This window comes from Zootoca vivipara, chromosome 2 (assembly GCF_963506605.1).
Source record: "Zootoca vivipara chromosome 2, rZooViv1.1, whole genome shotgun sequence".
In the NCBI taxonomy this organism is placed as follows: Eukaryota; Metazoa; Chordata; class Lepidosauria; order Squamata; family Lacertidae; genus Zootoca; species Zootoca vivipara.
In genome coordinates, this window is record NC_083277.1 from 70,421,243 (window position 1) to 70,441,552 (window position 20,310).

Sequence of the window (20,310 nt, forward strand, 5' to 3'; positions counted from 1 at the left end):
TGTGCATTTTTGCCATTTTCCTAAATGCACCTTGCTTTGTCTGACAAAACAAATAAAAGGTAAAAACTGCTTTTTAAGAACTTTGCTGCTTGACTTTTCATTCTGGTCTGTACTTTGAGAATTCTAAAACCAGTGCTAGTCAGTTTAGATCCGATGGCTGTGGCTGATGGGAGTTGTAGTCCAAAGTGTCTGAAGATCTTTCGTTCTAGTTTTACAACAAAGCTTTACTTAGAGAAAACTTCTTGAAATTAATGGGCCTAACCTAGTCATGCTCGGGACTTTTTTTCACAGGAGCTCAGCTCCAGCACCTCTCACTGCCATTGGTCAGTTTTTCTAGTAAGGCTGTTTCCCATACTATTTGGTACCATTGGTCCATGCTTACTCCTGCCAGGTCTCTCCAGTGTCTGGCTATGATGTTTCTGGCTGCTGAGAGTAGGTGGGTTATGATGCGAGTGGGCATGATTGTATTGGAAGGCAGCTCTCTATTCTGTGCAAACAGCAGCACACTGTCTATATTTTCAAAGTCTCCATTCATCTTGTTTATTAATTAATGAAGTACCTACTAGCAAAATGGCACGGCTTAAACAATGAAAAAACGGAAGCAATGCCCGAGAGATAATTATAGGAAAAAACATTAAACATTTGAACAGAAAGCCTGGCACACTTCTCAAATGAAACCAATGGGTTTGTTTCAGTGCACCAAACTCTGTGCTTGACTGTCATCACATAATTCCATTAATTTTTGCCTTAAGGCATCTCGTAGCAGTGTAAGGAAAATCACCAATCTTCCCTGAATCACTGCCAGTGAGGCAACTCTCTATCTTGGCACCTCTCTTTCAGATGACATCAAAACTCACCAAAATGTCGTGAATTAATCTTGAACCTGATGGCTCCAGCCAGGTTGTGTTTTCTTTCCAGACTGTCAGGGGTCCTATTGAATGTGGTGGGCTGTGTAATAGAGAGCTGCAGGGGAGGAATCCAAAATTGGATAGGGGGACCCTCGAAAAAGAAACAAGTTCTACATTGTCAAAGTGCCATGGACAGATCAGGGATGGGGAACACGTAGCCCCCCCCCCGATATTCCAACTCCCCTCAACCCCACCCAGTATGGCCATTGAGCAGGGATGATGAGAGCCATAGTCCAGCCACATCTGGAGGACCACAGCTTCCTCACCCCACCCCACCCCGGCACAGATGACATCAGTCAATCAATCAACTTTTAAAAGGGATGATTAATTCTGATTACTCATTATAACATAGTCATTTGATTCATTTAAGTTTGTATTTCTATAGTAATAAAAAATTGATACAAAATAACTGTTGGCCTGTGGATAATGTTTTGGGTTTGTTGTCGTTTAGTCGTGTCCGGCTCTTCGTGACCCCTTGGACCATAGCACACCAGGCACTCCTGTCTTCCACTGCCTCCCGCAGTTTGGTCAAACTCATGTCCGTAGCTTCAAGAACACTGTTTTGGGTTTATTGGCACTTTAAAATTAATTACCACATACTGAAGCAGGGGGAATAACTACCGTACTGTGACACAAACAATAAGGATTACAAAACAGGCTGCCGTTGGCTATTTCTCTACCATCAGTTGCATTTGGTCATTTTAGGAAAACTTCGTGCTGATTGCAAGGCTGGACTTGGTGGTTAAACATTTGACCCACATGCTATTTCATGGGGCTACTGAGAATAAAGAAGAGTGCAACAACCTCAGCAACAGAAAGGGAAAAAATTCCTCTAATAAAAGAGTTATGTAAATACACCTGGAGTTCCCCTACATCATGTTTCATTTACCAAGATCCAGGTGACCTCTACTTATGTCACATATGCCATTAATTGTATGGAGGACCTTATTTATTTGACATGACAGGGGTGGCCTTATATTTTCAAAACAAGGGTTGGCAGGTGTGCAGCATCCCAAACCTGATACTCAAGACTCTAAATCTGAACGCACTGTGCATTTAAAGAATCCCAGGGCTGCCATTTGTTAGGAGTGCTGGGAAATTATAGTTCAGTGAGGAGCAAACTACAGTTCCCAGGAGTGTTGGATGTGCGGGTGCTTTAAATGTATCGTGTACACACAGCCTCTGTGACTTGGTGGTGCCGGAAGCTGAAAGTGTTGATGTCACTCAGCTGTCAACTCTTGAAAGTCAAAAATCCAGTGCATGGGTAAGGCCTTTGAGGGTGGCCCAGTGGTAAAGGGATGGACCTGGAGCTGTGAACATAAAGGAAAACCAGTTGTCCTGGTGGGGAGGAGGGAAGCTAATGAGTAGCACAGTAGTGTTGGTTGGTTGGTTGGTTGGTTCATTCAGCCTTTGTTGACTGAATCAGAGTCTTATCAGAGCTTCTAGGCCTTTAGCCAGTGGCTGACCAAGGTCATTACTGCAGTCAACCAGGTTTGGAGGGCTCCCTGTTCCAGCCTTTTCTCTGGACTTCCACTGCCCTTCTTTCCCCACCTTGAGGGGCATGTTATGGCCTCCCAAGTTTCCCTACCCTTCATTCTGGCTGGGGCCCTGTGGCTGTCCTCCTTCCCTCCCTTCAGGGAGGTGAATGAGGAGGCTCCACCCTGCTCCTTTCAGCAGAAGTGGAGTCTCCAGGCCACATCCAAACATGGTCTCCTCTGGAATGGTCTGGCTGCTGGTTGGTGGTAGGGATGGGGACCTACTGAAAGGGTAAGGTGCCAGCAAAGGAAGGGCAAACACACACAGGGGCATAAGGGTTTGTGCTGAAATCTGGTTTTAACAGGCAATCATAGTGTGAAATAATCTTGGCAAAAGGCGTTTGCACAAAGCAAAAGTGTTTTCACTGATCCTGCTGCGTTAAGGGAAATTGCCCTTCCCTTTGGCAAGATAGTCTCTGAGCCTTTCAACGTCCGGAACTTTCTCCAGATGCAGATTAGTCTGGCATGCAAATCTGAATATTGAAATGGTCCTGACTTGACTGTTGTTGTTGTTAATGTGAGTTAACTGCAGATGGTCCCACATGCCTTGATTAGGCACAATTTAAATAGGAATACTGTGAATCATCATAGCATATACTGTGCCAGTTTGGAGAACCATATCTTGGCTTATGAACAGGCCATCCCCCTTCCTCCACATGAAACCCCTTTGTCCCTTCCTTATTGCAAGCTGCAGTTAAACCAGGAAGCTTTTGGGTAACCCAAGGGCACACTTCCCTTCGCCCCACTGCTTCCCCCCCAATAAAATGGCAGTCAGATTTTCTGTGGATTGCCATTTGTTCTGATTTAGCTCTGAAGAGAGGAGTTTCCTGTGGGAAAGGGGGTAGGGCAAAGGCAAAACCGCTCAGACTCCTTCCTAGAAAACCTACCGGTAGAGACCCACTCAGACTCATTCTTTCTAAGCACGGATAAGCAGAAGCATGGATGAGACCAGTGTCCTCATCTGAACCAGGAAATGATGGTTGCTAGCTTCAGAAGGAGGCAGGGTATTAAAACAAGTTCAATGCTTTAATAGGCTGCCTTGTTATTTTATATTCTTTGCTCTGTGTGTGTGTGTGTTAGGAGTGCCTCCACTCTCATAATATTTGGAAGCACAGAAATGTCAAAAAGCGATAGAAAAGTTTGTCTAAAAGCAAATTCTTATCCTCACGATCTACCCAAGAAGACTTCATAGTGAAATGTGGCTGAAAAAAAGTTAATCACATCAGGGCAATCTGCCTTCTGATGGCAAATCTCTTGTAAAACATGGACGAACATTCAGCCTGGTGCAGCCTTTTTTGCCCGCCAAGTCTAGTAGCTATCCAAATATCATAATCCCTGTGAAGAAATGTCTGTTTGTTACTTTGAGGTCACAAGAATAATCAAAAGTGGGTGGAAAGACAAAGCAGAAAACCACGGTTCCATACTTTTTAAAGAGAGGAAAAACTCCACTCTTGCTAACTCTTCATTTTTCTTAACACTGGTTTTTAAAATTGGACAACTGGACATTCTAAAACAGAAATGACAACTGTAGTTGCCAATACTGTAGTTCACAAAGGAAGCTTGATTCCAATATTAAGAAAAGCAGTTGTAAGCGCTCTGGCTTGCTGCCATCAGTGCAATAGGTCGCAAAACATGTAGATGCTACAGCTGGTTGGAAGAGATAAAGTGATCAGTAGACACTGCATCACATTCAGAAAGAGAGAAATTTATTGGGGAGCCAGATGATCCTATTCTGGGCATACACTCAATCTATGGGGAGAGGAGTGGACATATCCTGCAGATATTCATGCATACAGCCCACATGATCAGGAATGCTCCTCGGGGATATCAGTTAGGTAGGGGGTCTGCTCAGCACAGCTAAGTTGTGCAGTCATACCTCGGTTTAAGTACGCCTTGGTTTGAGTACTTTCCGTTTAATTACTCCGCGGACCCATCTGGAACGGATTAATCCACTTTCCATTACTTTCAATGGGAAAGTTCGCTTCAGTTTAAGTACAGACTTCCGGAACCAATTGTGTACTTAAACCGAGGTACCCCTGTACAGTATGTGAATAGAGTCCCTTTTCAAAAGTCTCACTGACAAATTTGCAAAGGCAAACCTCCTTCTAGCAGCAAGAATAGTCCAAATTTCTCCACCAGCGTGCTTGCCGTATGTGGGAGATTTTCACTTAAATACCCCTTCTGTACTAATTGTTTTTGGCGGTAACTAAATTTTAGGGAACAGTGGGATTCCTCACAAGTTGCACAGGAAATTTACCAGTTTGGAAATTTGTTGAGTCATGGCATATAAAGCCCCCTGAAAAGTAGTAGTTTCTGCATTCACAATCTCCCCCTGCAATGTGGAGCCACAGGAGAATGTGAAGTTGCAGGCACATGAGTAGTTGGCAGGCAATCATACATGCCAAGAGTTCCCTGCATGAAGATATTTCAAAAACCATTGGGTTATATTTCCAAATGAGAGGTAGTGTCATGGACTGGTTGGATGCAGAAGAATGGTGGGGAAGAACCAGCTGGGGAACCCCCAAGGGAAGAAGGCTCAGAGCCCAGGGATTGGTGGTGGGACAATGATGAACAGCCAGAGGGAGAAGACTGGGAAGAGAACATGTTGGAAGCTGAAGAAGTTACAGGGTTTAGTGATCAGGGAGAGTTCATGGCAGAGAGAAGCAAGGGAGGGAGGCCAAGTGGCAGAGATGAGTCCAACTGGTGAAGAAGCCAGGATGTCTCCCCCTCATGTCTCCCAGAACCAGAAGAGGCATGAAGTGGTAAGGTGCAAAGGCTGACACTTAGGCAAAGTCTCAGGCTGCTTGGGGAAAACCTAGGAGGAAGAAACACTGAGAAGGGGGAAAGTGATTATTATAAACAATGACAGGGGTTTGAATAAGCAGGGAGGTAACACTAAGGGGGCAGTGGCAGTTTAAAACAAAATTTGATTACAGCAAGAAGAGATTTTGGAAAGGCTCTGTTAGCTTTTTGCTGTTAAGTGTCTGCATTGTACCCGTCTCTGCTATTTCTCCTGGTTAAAAGTGGCTTGTTAGTTGGGGTTTTTTAAACACTTAATGTCCACCCATTCAAGCTTTACTCGAACCTCTGCTGTTGTTTAAAATGGCCCTTAAAACCACAAGGTGGGGACAGATCTGGGGTAGGGGGTGGAGAATTAAGCTGGATCCTAAACCTGTTCAGTTCAGCCATGTACTTTGGCAATCTGGCATGAATTAAGCTGGCAAAAAGGGTGGTGTAACTCAAACGCTATTTTAAAGGCTTGTTTTCCTTCTGCCAGGCTTACTTGAGCATGTTTAATTGAAAGGAAGTCACAGCGAGATAAAGGAAGCTTACTTTCTTGCAAGACTGCATGCCTCCCTCTCCTCCCTTGCACCCTGACCACCCTGTATTTTAGATAGCCTTGGGTCATTTTTGGGTGGTCCAACCCGACCCAGAACTGTCTCAGCCCATGCAAATTTACCCAATTTAGTTTCACATTCAGTTGAATCTGGTGTACAGCCCTAATCAAGGCAAACCAGAAAATATGTTTGTCTGTGTTGTAATATGTTGTAAGAATTCAATAAAAATAATAAATATATTTTAAAATGTTCCTTATTTGGGCACCTCCAACATGAAATAAAACAAGAAACAAAATATACATTTTTTTAATTAAAATAATTGTAAACCTTTTATATACAAAAACTATGTACAGGGACAAAACTGCTAAGGCTGCAGCTTAGTGATTTGATGATTTGTGGAGACCAACACTTTATCTTGTAGCTCAATAAGTATACACTTTACTAAAACTTCTATTGACTCTCAACAATACCCATTCAGAGGATTCTTGATAATGGCACCATATAAATAAACAGAACATTAGAATTGGAAAAAGAGTGAAACATAGTGCCCATCTGAAAAAACTGATGACAATAAACTGAAATATGTTGTCAGGAAAGCACTAAAATGTCCTATGAGTAAAATTCAGAAATGCCTAGTAAACAGAACTACATGTGTATCTGATTTTCACATATTACTGAGTGAAACGTATTTACAAAACTGCGGTCCAGATCTGAGACTTCAGATCACAAAAAAAGGACATCCCTGTGGAAATGTTTGGTTGAATGCAAAAGCACAAACTTGTACTAAATGTCTTCGGTCGGTAATTGCCTCGCCAGTCTTCCAGATGTATGCACTGGTGACAAGTATAAGCTATGGATGTGATTAAAATATCTGCCATTTTGTTAAAGGTGCAAAGCACCTTTTCATGTATATTGCATGTTTAAATAGTTTGAGCCCTGATCATGTTAAATGCAGGAACAAATTAAGATGGGAAAGCAGCAATAATGACTTAATTGGCTCATGATACAGTCAAGCAACTGAGTGGGACGCAGTTCTACCACAAAGATATCTTTGCTCATCTGCAGATGCTGTAATCTTGAATTTGACTTTTGGGTCTAAACATTGAGAAGAGCATCAGCAATGCTCCCCGTTAGGTTCAGTTTCACATATGACAAAAGAAATAAAACAGCGCAGCCTTGACGGTTAAAAAACAAAAACAAAAAACAGCTTTACATGCTACAAGGTATGGTGGGCAAACTTGGTCTTAGTGACTCCAGTGTGAAATCCAAGTTGGCTTTCATGTCCAATGTAATTTCTGCAGAAACAAGGAAAAAATGTACACAGTTTAATTGGTGATAGGGTGAGTGTAAAGCATTATTATTATTATTATTATTATTATTATTATTATTATTTTATTATATTAATTTTATTCCAATAGCTATAATCTCCCCCACCCCACCCTCACAAACCAAACATAGGTCTATAATTAATCACTGCTCACTAATAAGTGCTCTTTGGATCTAGCATCCTCACTGTTGAGGCATAAGGGCATTCACTGGGTGCACACTTGGTGAGTTGAGCTGTTAATCCTAGTTAGTATTTGGCTGTATTCTGAATGTAAAATGGAAGGCATTTATACCTGCATTTGTTGTATCAATGGCAGCATCTTGGTCCTGGAAGTAGTCAATGAAGAAATTTTGCATGCCCGTCTCATTGATCAGGAAGCCTTTCCCACCAACACTGGTTGGCTGCCAACTGGATGATAGTAGCTCCTAGGAGACAAATGGGGGAAATACTTTAAATCATCTGTCCATATCGGTATTCGGTTAAGTTCAACAGCCACTGTCGTCCGTTTCTCAAATCTTCTAAGTTATACAGTAATAACTAGTAGTTCAGCAAATTTACGTTGGCTTGAACATTTGTGACCTCCATTTGCTCAGGCCAAATGGAAAAGGGCAATGGAAGCAAACACATTTCTTATTCTGCATCTCTAATTCAGTGAACGAAATGATGCACTGACTGCTTGTGCCAAGTTCAAACACATAACATTACAGGGGGGGGGGACACCACCAGGTAGCGGGCTCTCTTTTTACTCATCTGTAATGCCAGCTCATTCCCCGTAACAGAGAAGCAGCTGCAGAGCCTCTCTCGGGATATGGGAGTGTCTCTGCTCATGCAGCCTCTCTCTCATCCCACGAAGGACCTTCAGCTCCCTGGCCTGCAGGAGCAGCACTGGAATGTAGCTGAACTCCCCACAAGCGTGCTTGACTCAGGGCTCACAGAGTAGGTCCAAGCTCAGATTTCTGTGGTCACAGCTTTGTGATGGTTTAGCCCAATCAAGAGTAAAGGCCTTAGCAGCATAGGAAGCTGCCTTATCACACCATTGATCCATCTAGTTCCATATTGTTTGCCCTGACTGACAGCAGCTCTCTGGGATTTCAAGCAGGCCTCTCTTCCAGCCTTACCTGGAGATGCTAGGGATTAAGCCTGAGACCTTCTGCATGCAAAGCTATGTCTTTTCACCTCAGGGCCTTCATATGACCCTCTGAAGGTGCCTTATGTCAACTCAGCTACTCTAACAAGCAGCACCACCTCTGGGGGCTTCAGTAGGAAGGGTTACTGACTGCAAAACACCTTACTCCAGTGTGCACCTTTCAGAAAAGGAAAGATCGCCTTACCTGATACAAGTTACCCGATGCAAATTTATCTTCATCCTCATCGGTTCCTGCATTGTGAAGTCATCGTAGGAAGAAAAGGGAGGGGGGAAAGGCACTCGATGAAACTCAGTAGTTTTTGCAGACTAATTTTTTAATACAAGTGTTTTCCTATCTTCTACTGCCAACCATAACAGTTATAACTTCTAGCCACATGACCAAAACAATATAAAACTGACCATTTATTTACACAAGCAACTTTACTGGCTTCTGCAGGATTTACACTATTGTAGCTAGCACAAGAATCATTCCCTTTCCAGGTTACATAAATCCTGCCATCCTATTATTTTGGGCTCGTTCTCTTAGCACAGTTCTGATCTATCAGCTGCCCAGCAGTTATGAACAATGAAACACCAACCATCAGAGGAGGATGCAATGGGCGACACTTGAAATGTATACAAGTCGTTTGTGCTGTCAGGCAACTGATGCTCCAGTGGGCACCCCCAGTCAGGAGGGTTTAAGTTACACGAGGAGAGATCTGAAAAATAATAATAATAAATATGTCAGAATCGTTATGAAGGAGGTTCTTTCCTAAGATTGCTCCAAATAGTTGAAAACAGTTTCATTCCAAGCAAACGGGGGGGGGGGGAGAGAGATGGGATATAAATAAATAATCCTGCTTTATCCATGTATATTCAGAGGGTGGGGGGGAATATACATAAGGGTCTGGTGGATTCTGTTTCAGTGTATCTGACGAAGTGTGCATGCACACGAAAGCTCATACCAAAATAAAAACTTAGTTGGTCTTTAAGGTGCTACTGAAGGAATTTTTTTATTTTGTTTCGACTCAGACCAACACGGCTACCTACTTTTCTTTTGAGACTCTTTGGTAAGTCACAATGAGAACCTCTCTTGGGGATATTAAAGTAGGATATAGGCACTCTAAATAAATAAATAAATAAATAAATAAATAGCAGGCAACTTGACCACCCATCACCCATTTCCCCTGGCAAATAGCAACCATTTGGGAGTATGGGGTGTGTGTTTTAAGGCTTCATCTTGTTTCATTTGGGGTAATAGGAACACCATGTGCAAACCACAGAAACAGATGACTCAAGTTGTAGCTCACCTCCTAATGTGCTCCCCACTTCCATTTTCTCTGGTTGGTAGCTGGGAAGCACATAGCTACTGTGGTCGTCCGGCAGCTGAATGCTGTTTGTTGCACTGACTGTCTCTTCTGTCTTGATATCATCCAGTGACTGCAGAAAACAAAGACCTCTTTTATCAAGATGTATGTATACCTATGATATATATATATATATGGGCTGAAAGCATCACTTAAACCAATCTGAGGTATCCATATCTCAAGTACATATCCATATCTCAAGACCCATGAATCTTTAAAAATCTAATTTTAGCCATAACCACCCCTTTAAAATGGGTCTTCCATGCAGAAGACTTTGGCACAAGCAACCTGCCAGTGCTTCGCTTCTGGGACTGGTTTTGGCTGGTTTCATGGAATTATCCATCTCATTTTGTGGAAGCTTCTAGGTTTTGGTTCGTGGAATTATCTGTTTTATTTTGTGGAAGCTCCTAGGTTGCAATCCTAGATAGCCAAAGCTTGAGTGATGGCAGAAGGAAGGTGTGAGCTCTGTCAGAGGTATTTTGGAAGTTCCCTGAATATGAACTCTGTCCCATTCTAGGTTAGGATCAAGCTATCCCCAGGGCTTGAGTTCCATGTGAATGTTTCACTTGCTTGACGATAAAGGGTAAATACATACCTTTCTTGCACTCTTGATTTTCAGGGACTTTGATTTCTTCTCTGCCAACGAAACATAGAAACAGAAATAGAAATACTTTATTGTCACTGTACCACTTGTTTACAGTGAGATTAAACGAAAAACAAAAGTGTACAAATTTAATACAATGGAATGCATTTATGAGAAAGAAAGAGAAGCTGCAGAGAAAAATGGACAGTACCAACAAATTGAAGTGTCACCAATTTTATGGTACAAAGTAACTTAAAATACTTGCATGATTTATGGTATTCTCATATACTGTATGCTTTATAGGCTCTATCCCGATTCCAGGCATCCCCAGACTGCGGCCCTCCAGATGTTTTGGCCTACAACTCCCATGATCCCTAGCTAACAGGACCAGTGGTCAGGGATGATGGGAACTGTAGTCCAAAACATCTGGAGGGCTGAAGTTTGGGGGTGCCTGCTCTATCCCTACTTTGAAAGATACCCCACTAATTTTTGTAGAAATTGATAGACCATAATAGCAAACATGTGATGACCTTGTCATGGAGGCCACAAGACTTTGCCTGGTAAACACCTTCTGTACGGAGTTCGCATCTTTTGCCAAGAGTGAGTTTTTATGGCATTCAGAAAGCCAACTTTAAGAACATGAGTGCCTTGCTAGATCAGATCAAATTATCTTTTGTCTACAGTGGTCAATCAGCTACCTATTCCCATGGTGGGTATTCAGAGCCAAGCAGTCTGTGATCCTAAAGGCAAGACATAGCCTTATTTTCAGTGAATATGTATTCCGTTTTGGAAATGGTCCCTCAGTGACTTGCAGACATACCTTTCTTTGGTGACTTTGCCGAGGGTTCCAACATCCTGTAGACCCGGACAGCACTGGAACCTTTGCTGATGCTTTTGTCCTTCACCTCTTCAATATCAGGCAATGAATTCATGGCGCAACGGAAATTTGCCTTCCAGGTTTTAGGGTCAGGTTCTTTATCGCCTGGTTTGTACCTCCCTATATAATGACAACATAAATCTGCATTGAGCAACAAGTAACCTAATCCAGATATAGCCACTAAGGCCCAAATCCAGGCACTCGCAGCCTAAAAACTGAACCATCATATGCAGTTGCTCAATACTGACCCCTCTAAAAAATAAGTAAATACTGGTACATTTCAGCCTGTGTGACTCAAAGTAACTCAAGCACAAGCAAAGGTTATTGTACATACTTCTTTTTGTTTGTGGGTAGCTGGAGAGTCTGCCCATACCTTTACAACTGTGATTTTTTACTTTGTCCTTTGCCCAAAGAGCTCTTGTTTAATAATAAACAATAATAATATTGTTTGCCGCTTTCTAGCAAAAAAAGCCTCAAGGCCTTTTGCAACTGCGAAATCTACATGAGTGCAGTTGGTAACGATAATCATAACTGCATCCTAAAAAGAAACAAACAAAACAACAATGTCTGCCACACTTGGCTAATGAGTCTGGAGCTTGTGCCTATTTTAGGAGGCTTGTCTAGCCTACCCAGGGGCTGCAAGCATTCATGTGACCTGGGGGGGAAGAGGCAGGGCTTAAAGTACCGTAGTTACCCCTTTTGCCAATGTAAATACACTCTCCCCAGAAATGTAATGGTACTGGAGTCCTCGCTTGTGCCTACGCGAAGGACACTGTAGAAAACAAATTGCCCTGACAATGGCCCATACCAGTGTGAATGGCCCAGTTTCTGAAAAGGCAGGCGTCCTTTTCCAGCTCCCAGCCATGCTTGGCCGCGTGTTTCCATGGGATCTGGAACAACTTTTCTTCCTACGATTCAACAGTACAGATCTTAGTGGGAGTCCTTGAATTACATATGGAAAACAGCATCAAGAACAACCCAAGAAGTCAAAGGAACTGAAAGTATTGCAATTTGCTTGGTATTTCTATGTCTGCCTGTGCAGTTTCTCTACAATACAACATAATAGCAACATGTACAACAGACATATGATTTTGTTCCATTCAGTATTCTGGGGATGCTGACCACAGAGAACCCTATTGGCTTGGTGATCTTACACGGAGGGTTTAGCATTTATTTTCTTTTATTAATGAGTATGAAAGTAAGAATCGGCATTAAATCTCAGCTACAGCAACTCGGTCACTCAGGTGAGGTTTATACAGTATCACTTTTAATCAGGTTTGCATGCCAATTTCCTCCCAACTTTTTAGCCTTGATACCATTACATTGTTAGGGTTGTATCCGACTTAGACTCACTGTAGAGCTATAGAGGTCTGTGGACTTACATTAGCTTTGGGTCTACTCTAAGTATGACTTAGTGGGGTAGAACTCTTAGGATGAAAACTTGTGTCACTTGAGCATTGGATAATTTCATTTTCCTAGATATGGAATCCTCAGCAACATTTGCCTACAGTCAAAGACAAACAGCTGCTGAGATCTCTTTATTTTTCTGAAATTTGCTTCTGGACTTAAAAGTAAAAGAATACAGAAGGCAAATATTTTTCAAGTCAGAGGGAAAATGAAAAAGAAACACGTACCTTATTGATCCATTGGAGTCCAGGAATTTTATTGGAATTAATCTGCAATTCCATCCAAGGCCTCATGCGCATTCTTGTTTGTGGCATATTGGATCTGAAGGAAAAATAATTTGGCTAAGAAGAAGAAGAAGAAGAAGAAGAAGAAGAAGAAGAAGAAGAAGAGGAGGAGGAGGAGGAGGAGGAAGAAGACTCCTCAAAATTCTGAAGGGTCAAATGCCTGCTATTCATAGAATTTTACTAGAATGGATATGTTTTCACAGAATTCAAAACAAACTTATGATCCACCAGTATTTATCCCCATTTTTTCTCTCCTAAGAGATCTGTGTTTTATACAGATCATCATCGGTCTTTTATAGAATGCAAGAAGACATGATATAGACCCCTGCCCCTGGGAACCTCTAAAGAGTTACTTAAGAAATAAGTGTTGCAATCTGAATTCGGTAGCAGCTTTTGAATAAGCTCTGCAAATAAAGATTAAATGGGTTAAATAGATATATACACATAGATGCATATTAATATTTCATCATGATTTTGCTGATAAGTTTAGGTAATAGGTTTATTTGAGTGAAAAGATGTTGAGAAGGATGGGAAGTTAAATTTATGAAGATATATACTTCTTTGTTGGAATTTTTATTTTGATGAGTTTGATCTACAGACAATAAAATGCCTTTTATGTATGGATGTAACTACATTAATAAAGAAGAAGAAGAAGAAGAAGAAGAAGAAGAAGAAGAAGAAGAAGAAGAAGAAGAAGAAGAAGAAGAAGAAGAAGAAGAAGATAGACCCCCCCCCCAGCCCCTAGGAATTTACAATTTAAAACACAGGGCTAACAACAGAGGGACAGCAAAGTGGAATCAGGAATAATAATGCTTTAAATGTATTCTTATTTATAGCATAGGAACTAGGAGTTGTATTATTTTATTCCCCTTAATGAATAGGTTCAGTGACTGGTTAAAGGCAACCCAGACATCTTCATGGTTGAGAGTAGGAATTTCAACCTGAATTTTCTCTTTCTAAACCCAACACCCCTGTCATTAAAACCACATGGGCTTTCAGTTCCCCATTGTTCCAGAATCATTCCTCCAACCCCCAACCCCAATCTTGTAAGACACTTACTAAAATGCTCATCTTGACTTTGCAAGCTGAACCCTTGCAGAATGCATGTGGGCACCAGTTGCATGTTGACCGAAGGTGGTATCTAAGGACATACCAGAGTAATTTAGAAATAGGTAGAGAGGCTGCCTTCAGGTAGTGTTGCCATCTCAGGGGCAGTAAAGCTTTCACTTCAGGGTTGGATTTGTCCAAAATGCTGTTGGTAAATGCTTGGAAACTGCTGGAATTAATGGAGCTCTCTTGTTATCTGCAATGGCTCCACTCTGAGCAAAACCCTTGTTGAATACCACCCACTTTGCTGCCTGTGTCGAATTAAGTGAAGGTCATAACGTGCTGCATATTATCTGCTGGCGTCTGGCGACTCTGAAGGAATGGTTTTCAAACTTCTCTCCTATCAACCTCTCTGCTATGGAATTCCCAAGCCGCTGTCTGCAGCATATCCCCAATGCACTGCCAAGGATGTTAGGACATGTCTAGGCTGCACACTTTGTTCACAGAAGGCACCAGTGAGGCCTGTTGTCGGGGTTAGCATTTCTCAGCTAGAACTGAAAGGGTGGGCTCCGTCTCCGTAAGGAAGATCAAAAGCAGTGGACAATCTGCTATCACTGCTCTTCTCACTGTGGGACCCTGGATAAGACCCAGGTTCCTTGGAACCACGGCCCTAATAAATTAGGTATGCTTTTATTCAACACAACTTCTTAAAATCATAAGGGTGTTCTATCCTGTGGTCACAACCACCTCAAATATTCATTCCGGAACTGTAGCCACTATAGCCTTCTAAGAATTGTTTCCCTGTTCAATTGGGCAGGCCATGCTTCAGACAAATTAGCAAGAAATTATTATTTTTCTGCAGTTAAAACTGAATAATGCTGGCAGCTAATGTGTAATGTGACTTAAGATGACCATATTGCTTGCTGTTTCTTGGTCCTTTCAAACTAAGTAATCATTGCATACTCAAGGAATCATTACTCTTATCTGAGCAAACATTTGTTACTGTAAGAAAATCCTTTTGTGCTCTGAAGGACGGAAAAATTATCCACGGCACTGTTAACTGAAAGGACTGGATATGCTCATTAGCACATCTGATCAATAGATTCTACATACATTGGGCAAAGAAGAAAATTTTAAGAACCTGAAGCCTTTTAGTACAGAAAAAGCTGGCTAAGGAAGGTGGAGTACATGTAGAAGACTAACCCGTTCCATGTACAGAAAGAAATTTCCCACTCATTCTTTCCCTGCCTCTCAAAACGCTGGAACCATTGAAACATGTACTTCTTCACTATCTACACAACCAACTTTCACATGTCACCGCCATTGCCGCAGATGGCTTTGTGTGTGTGGTGTGTGTGTAAAAACTAAACAAATTGTGAAGGTTGGCTCTCTTGATATTAATAAGCTACAAAAGCTAGGAATGCAACCTTTGTAGTCACAGGCAACATGCCTCCGATTCCTAGATGCTGTGGACAAACAGCCGAAAACGGCTTTAACCACCATACCCTTCCAACAGTTTTCAAGCTTTCTAACTTCAGAGAATGCTTTTCCACATCACGTTTCCGCCACAAGACTCCTATGCGCAGCAGAGAATTGTTTTTCTTATACATACACATGCACAGTTCAGTCATGAAATACACGGATCGGGCCTCTTGGGCCTCATCGCTGCTCTGCGTAAATACAGCCGTGGCGACACAAGAACCTTACAAAGAGCAGAGGAAGACTAGTAGTTGTGGGTAAACTGAATCACATGATGGCTTCTCCGCCATTATTGGTCTTTTCTTTGAAGAATCCCATGGTAGGTTTCCTAGGAGGATCCTAGTATCCCTTGCAATACAATTTAAAAACACAGTCCTCTGTTCATCGCCACTGGTACACGCTGTACACTCTCTAGTTTGTGAACTGCCCTGTCTATTCCAGTTATAAAAATTGTCAGTGTGGGTTACTTTAACCAAACTGCGTCTATATTGTGTAGACTGCGTGATTGTATGAGTCAGTGTTGTCTTCTAGTTAAAGACCGTTTAGGAAGCGCAGCAGAAACCACCTCCAGAGGCGACAGCCGCCAGTTACCTCAACATAATCCTGACACAGTAGTATTAGAAAGGGCAAGACATATTTGGGAACAACCGAAGGCTAAGGCACTGCACATAATGCGCATCCCACCATAATAAAGTAAAATAAGCTGCAGCAACCTTCCCCGTAGACTTACTGTGGGAAATGGATAAAGAACTGTAAAGCATTTTGCACACAAACAGACTTGGAAGCTAATCCCATTCAATTCAATGGAGCTTACGTTCAAATTAAAGATTCAGGAAAAGGGGATGAGCACAATTAACTGCTTCAGTTCCATTAATGGGACTTAACCACACTTGAATTTATTGGATGGCAGCTATTAAGGAGAAGGAAAGGCTGTTTCACATATTATAAACTCTGGGGAATGTTTATAAGGCAGCAGGGGATACATTGGGGAGAGTTGCCACTTGGCACCAGTCAACACAAGCCTTGCCAATTTCCTACATGTACTCCTCTGGATTGGGGCCAGAGGGACCAACAGACCTTGCAACAATGCAGAGTTTCTAAGGAAGTTCCAGATTTCACTGTTTCTGTCCTTCATCGGAAAGGTCTATAAAGGAAGAGTCCCAGAATGTCTCCTGCTCCCTAGAGATGGCCTGCTGCCCCAATAGCTAGTTTAATTAAGAGGAACCAGCTTCTGCATTCAACATAGCGATTTCAGCCCTTCAGAATTAAGACAAACGGCCAAACAAAGAAGATCTGCCCTGTGCTCCACAAAGCTAAGTGCCAATGCCACATATCCTACAAGCGGATATCTTGCTCTTATCCAGAGGAATTTTGTTCTGGCTGCCTTCCTGATTGCTCGCTGCCAAGAATAATGCATGTGTTACACTAACCTCCATTGCTCCTGTATTCCACCAAGTGAAGTAAGGACACTCATATATATTATATGATGAAGGAAGCAGCAAAAAATGTATCCTCACTGCATTGGGTTCATTTTGCCATTCATTTGTTGTTCTTTTAGATTTACAGGAACACATTTGGGCTGTTAATCTTACATAAGCTTTCTTGTACTGTATACGGAACTCCCCTGAGTTTACCAGCAAACATGCCTAGGAGTGAGCAGTGTGTTTCTTCTTTTAAAGTTTGGGATATGATGTTGCCCTTCCTTTGCTCCAAACCCGATAAATAATTAATATTTAGAGGAGAATATCAAACCTTTTTTTAAAAAAAAATCAGAAAAATTAAGTTCCACTTCCTTCAGCAGATTTTCTTCAGAGACAAGAGAACATTTTATGTACCTGTTGCTTCCTAGTCCTGAAGACCTACAGCCAGTCCCAAAATTCCTTCTAAGGCTCCGGTTATCTTTTCTGCAGATCCCTCTTCACATTGAGGGTGTCCTAGCAGCTAAATACTATTTTGTTCTCTCCCCTCCTTTTTCTCTCTCTTTTTACAAACTTTACTTCCTGGTATAACAACTATAACAACAAAATAACTAACACGCCACCCAGTACTATCCTTCATGTTGCTAGCAAATTTCCCTTTGGAAACACTACATTTTAAAAAGCGGGCCCATTAACTTTTTGCACGCTAGCTAAAGAAACGATTATTGATGCAATTAAAAACAACTTTTCACTACAGCAAGAAGAATCATCCTAGTCAGAAAGGAGCCACGCCCACGTGGCCTGGATCTTGCGGGCACTGGACTAGATTCCGTGCGCGCTCTGCATCCGGATTTTATCTCCTGCCTTCCGTTGGTTGCCTTGTTTTACCATGAGATCTAGCTGACCTCAAGGCGCCTCCAGATGAGTTGGCTGGTTTTGCAGGTAGAAGCCTAGCAGGCGCCCCGCTGTTACCCCACACCCCGCGTTTCTCCCATCAGCCTGCAAAGGCAGCTAAACTACTGGCTCTGAATGAAAGAAGCGACACTTGACTTTTGCAGGATCATTCACAGGATGGTGTTAAAAAAAAAAGTTACTCATTAAACTCCCTGCTTGCACTGCTAAACCTAGCCCGGCTGCAGCCTGCCGCCTTTCGCCTTTGATCTCCAGGAAACTGAGGACACGCTTGTCTGTGAATGTGGCTTGCAGCGATCTCAGCGGTACTAGAGGCGCCCCAACCGCCCGCTTCCTCGATCCCCACGCGGCACGCCCGCTCCCCGATAGAAGACGAGAAAGTTTTTCCCGTGCAGCCGACCGATCTCGTGCGGAGAAGCACGGTCGGTGCATAAGTCCTGCCTCTGGGCTTCCCAAGCTAGTGTGCAGCCGTAGGACTGCAGCCTGGAGCGGCGGTCCTGGGCACCCTTAAGTAAGCGAGCCAGTCCCCTGAGGACTCTCTGATAGGAGCGAGGCGCCGCGCGGGGCAGCTGAGCTGCAACCCACCTTCCTGCTCTTGTCCTGGGAGGATCTGGCGAGCGCTCCTCTGCTGCACGAACGAGCTCCTTCCTTAGCGAGAGAAACGCGGCTTCTGCAGCCGCTGGACCAGGAGCGCCTGTATGTATCCGTCCGGCCCTCGGGAATCCCCGGGCAAGGGACAGGAGCGCGGCGCGCCCAATCAGCGGCGGGGAGCCCTCGCCGCGCCCAATCAGAGCGCGGAAGGGAGTTAGCTGCCGGCGGAGCATCATTTCGGGGAAATCAGCCTCTTGTAGTGCTAGAGCGAGGGGAAGTCCTGCTTCCCTCCCTCCCCCCCACGCCCCGTTCCCAGGCCGGCAGCCGCCTGCTGTTTTGCTCCTTAGCAGGGAGGGACACGCGCACACATCACACACACACACACGCTGCATAAGAATCCTTTCATGGGCGTACCCAGGATCAAAACTAGGGGGGGGGCAAGGGGAGGGGCCAAGGCACGGAAGGGGAGGGGCCACAAAGTGGGCGGGAACAGCGAACTTGCGCTCCGCCGGGCTGTGCCCCTCCCTAGCAGCAGGGCTGGTGGGCGGAGGCGGAGCCCAGCCCAGCGGAGCGCGAGTTCAGCGTTCCTGCCCGCCGCGCCGCGCTCTCTGGTTCCCCGCCGCGCTTGGCCTTGCCTGAGGGCGCGACGGGGAGCTGGAGGGAGGGCGCAGCGCGGTGGGCGGGAACGGCGAACTCGCGCTCCGCCGGGCTGTGCCCCTCCCTAGCAGCAGGGCTGGTGGGCGGAGGCGGAGCCCAGCCCAGCGGAGCGCGAGTTCGGCGTTCCCGCCCACCGCGCCGCGCTCCCTGGTTCCCCGCCGCGCTTGGCCTTGCCTGAGGGCGCGCCGGGGAGCTGGAGGGAGGGTGCGGCGCGGTGCGGCGGGAATGGCGAACTCGCACTCCGCCGGGCTGTGCTCCGCCTCTGCCCACCAGCCCTGCTTCTAGAGTAGGGCAGCTGCCCTAACTTGCCGCATGATGGGTACGCCCTTGAATCCTTTGACCACTTTTGGGACTCTGGAAAAGCCCTGCCAGCCCCAAACCCCAGCCTGACACATTGCCCAACAGGTGACAACGGAAGGAACAGGACTCTTACGGATTACATACCGGTATTATATTATTTACAGGTAGGTAGCCGTGTTGGTCTGACGTAGTCGAAACAAAAAGTTACAATTTTTTTTAAAAAAATCCTTCCAGTAGCACCTTAGAGACCAACTAAGTTTGTCATAGGTATGAGCTTTCGTGTGCATGCACACTTCTTCAGATACACTTCTTTTTGTATCTGAAGAAGTGTGCTTGCACATGAAAGCTCATACCTATGACAAAGTTGGTCTCTAAGGTGCTACTGGAAAGAATTTTTAAAAAAATATTATATTATATTATATTAATAATTTTGGAGTCTAATAGCCCACCTAGTCCAGCATCCTGTTCTCACGGTGGCAGAGGACTCAACCTGAATAAAATATTGGGGAGGCATCGGGTAAGCCCTGCCCAGCATAATCAATCACAGTACACAGCACACAGACACCCTTTGAATGGCAATGCCTATCAACTTTGTGGGGACTTGAGCCAGCTTAGCCCAGCAGTTCCATTGACCAATGCATTGCTTGGATCCCTCAATCGCCTCCAGCGGTTTCAGGCCCGCGGGCGCTGCCTCACTTAATAAATAAATAAAATCGTGGGGAACTGACCCCAAAGGGAGTTGGGTCCTATGCATGGGGGCCAAACAGATGCCCATGGAAAACCCACAAGCAGGACCCGAGCACAAGAGCACTCTCCCCCTCCTGGGGTCTCAAGCAACTCGTACTTTAGAAGTGCCACTGGCCTCCAGCTATGGAGATAGCCAGCATGTCTAGTAGCCACTGAAAGCCTTATGGTCGATGGTCGGTGGCTGGCACTGCCTCCTGTGGGAGCGACAAGAACCCTCTTCAGGCATTTTGAGTGGGAGTTAGCTCATGACTACGCTTGAACCCAAAATCCAGAGGTGGTTTTAGGGTGCTGCAACCGGTGTGGTTGCACTGGGTGCTGCAGTACAAGAGCCCCCCAAACAGTGCTGTAGAACGGAGCGAGAGAGGTGGGGGGGACGGACAGAATTTTAGTATTGCACAGGGCGCTGC

At 44.2% G+C, this 20,310-nt stretch overlaps 2 protein-coding genes across 3 annotated transcripts in view; one reads left to right on the forward strand and one right to left on the reverse strand.

Moving 5' to 3' along the window:
• The window catches only part of RAD50 (RAD50 double strand break repair protein), a 133,125-nt gene that overhangs the window by 44,666 nt on the left and 68,149 nt on the right, over positions 1 to 20,310 (forward strand). The gene's annotated exons all lie outside the window — the stretch shown is intronic.
• On the reverse strand, positions 1,304 to 18,333 carry IRF1 (interferon regulatory factor 1). Its single transcript, XM_035105410.2, has 10 exons — positions 18,194 to 18,333; positions 12,696 to 12,789; positions 11,870 to 11,969; positions 11,005 to 11,181; positions 10,197 to 10,237; positions 9,545 to 9,674; positions 8,834 to 8,953; positions 8,440 to 8,486; positions 7,401 to 7,533; positions 1,304 to 7,076 (listed from the first exon to the last, which is right to left on the reverse strand). Exons 2-10 carry the CDS (start codon positions 12,780 to 12,782, stop codon positions 6,991 to 6,993), a joined length of 921 nt encoding a protein of 306 aa, XP_034961301.1. The 5' UTR covers positions 12,783 to 12,789; positions 18,194 to 18,333; the 3' UTR covers positions 1,304 to 6,990.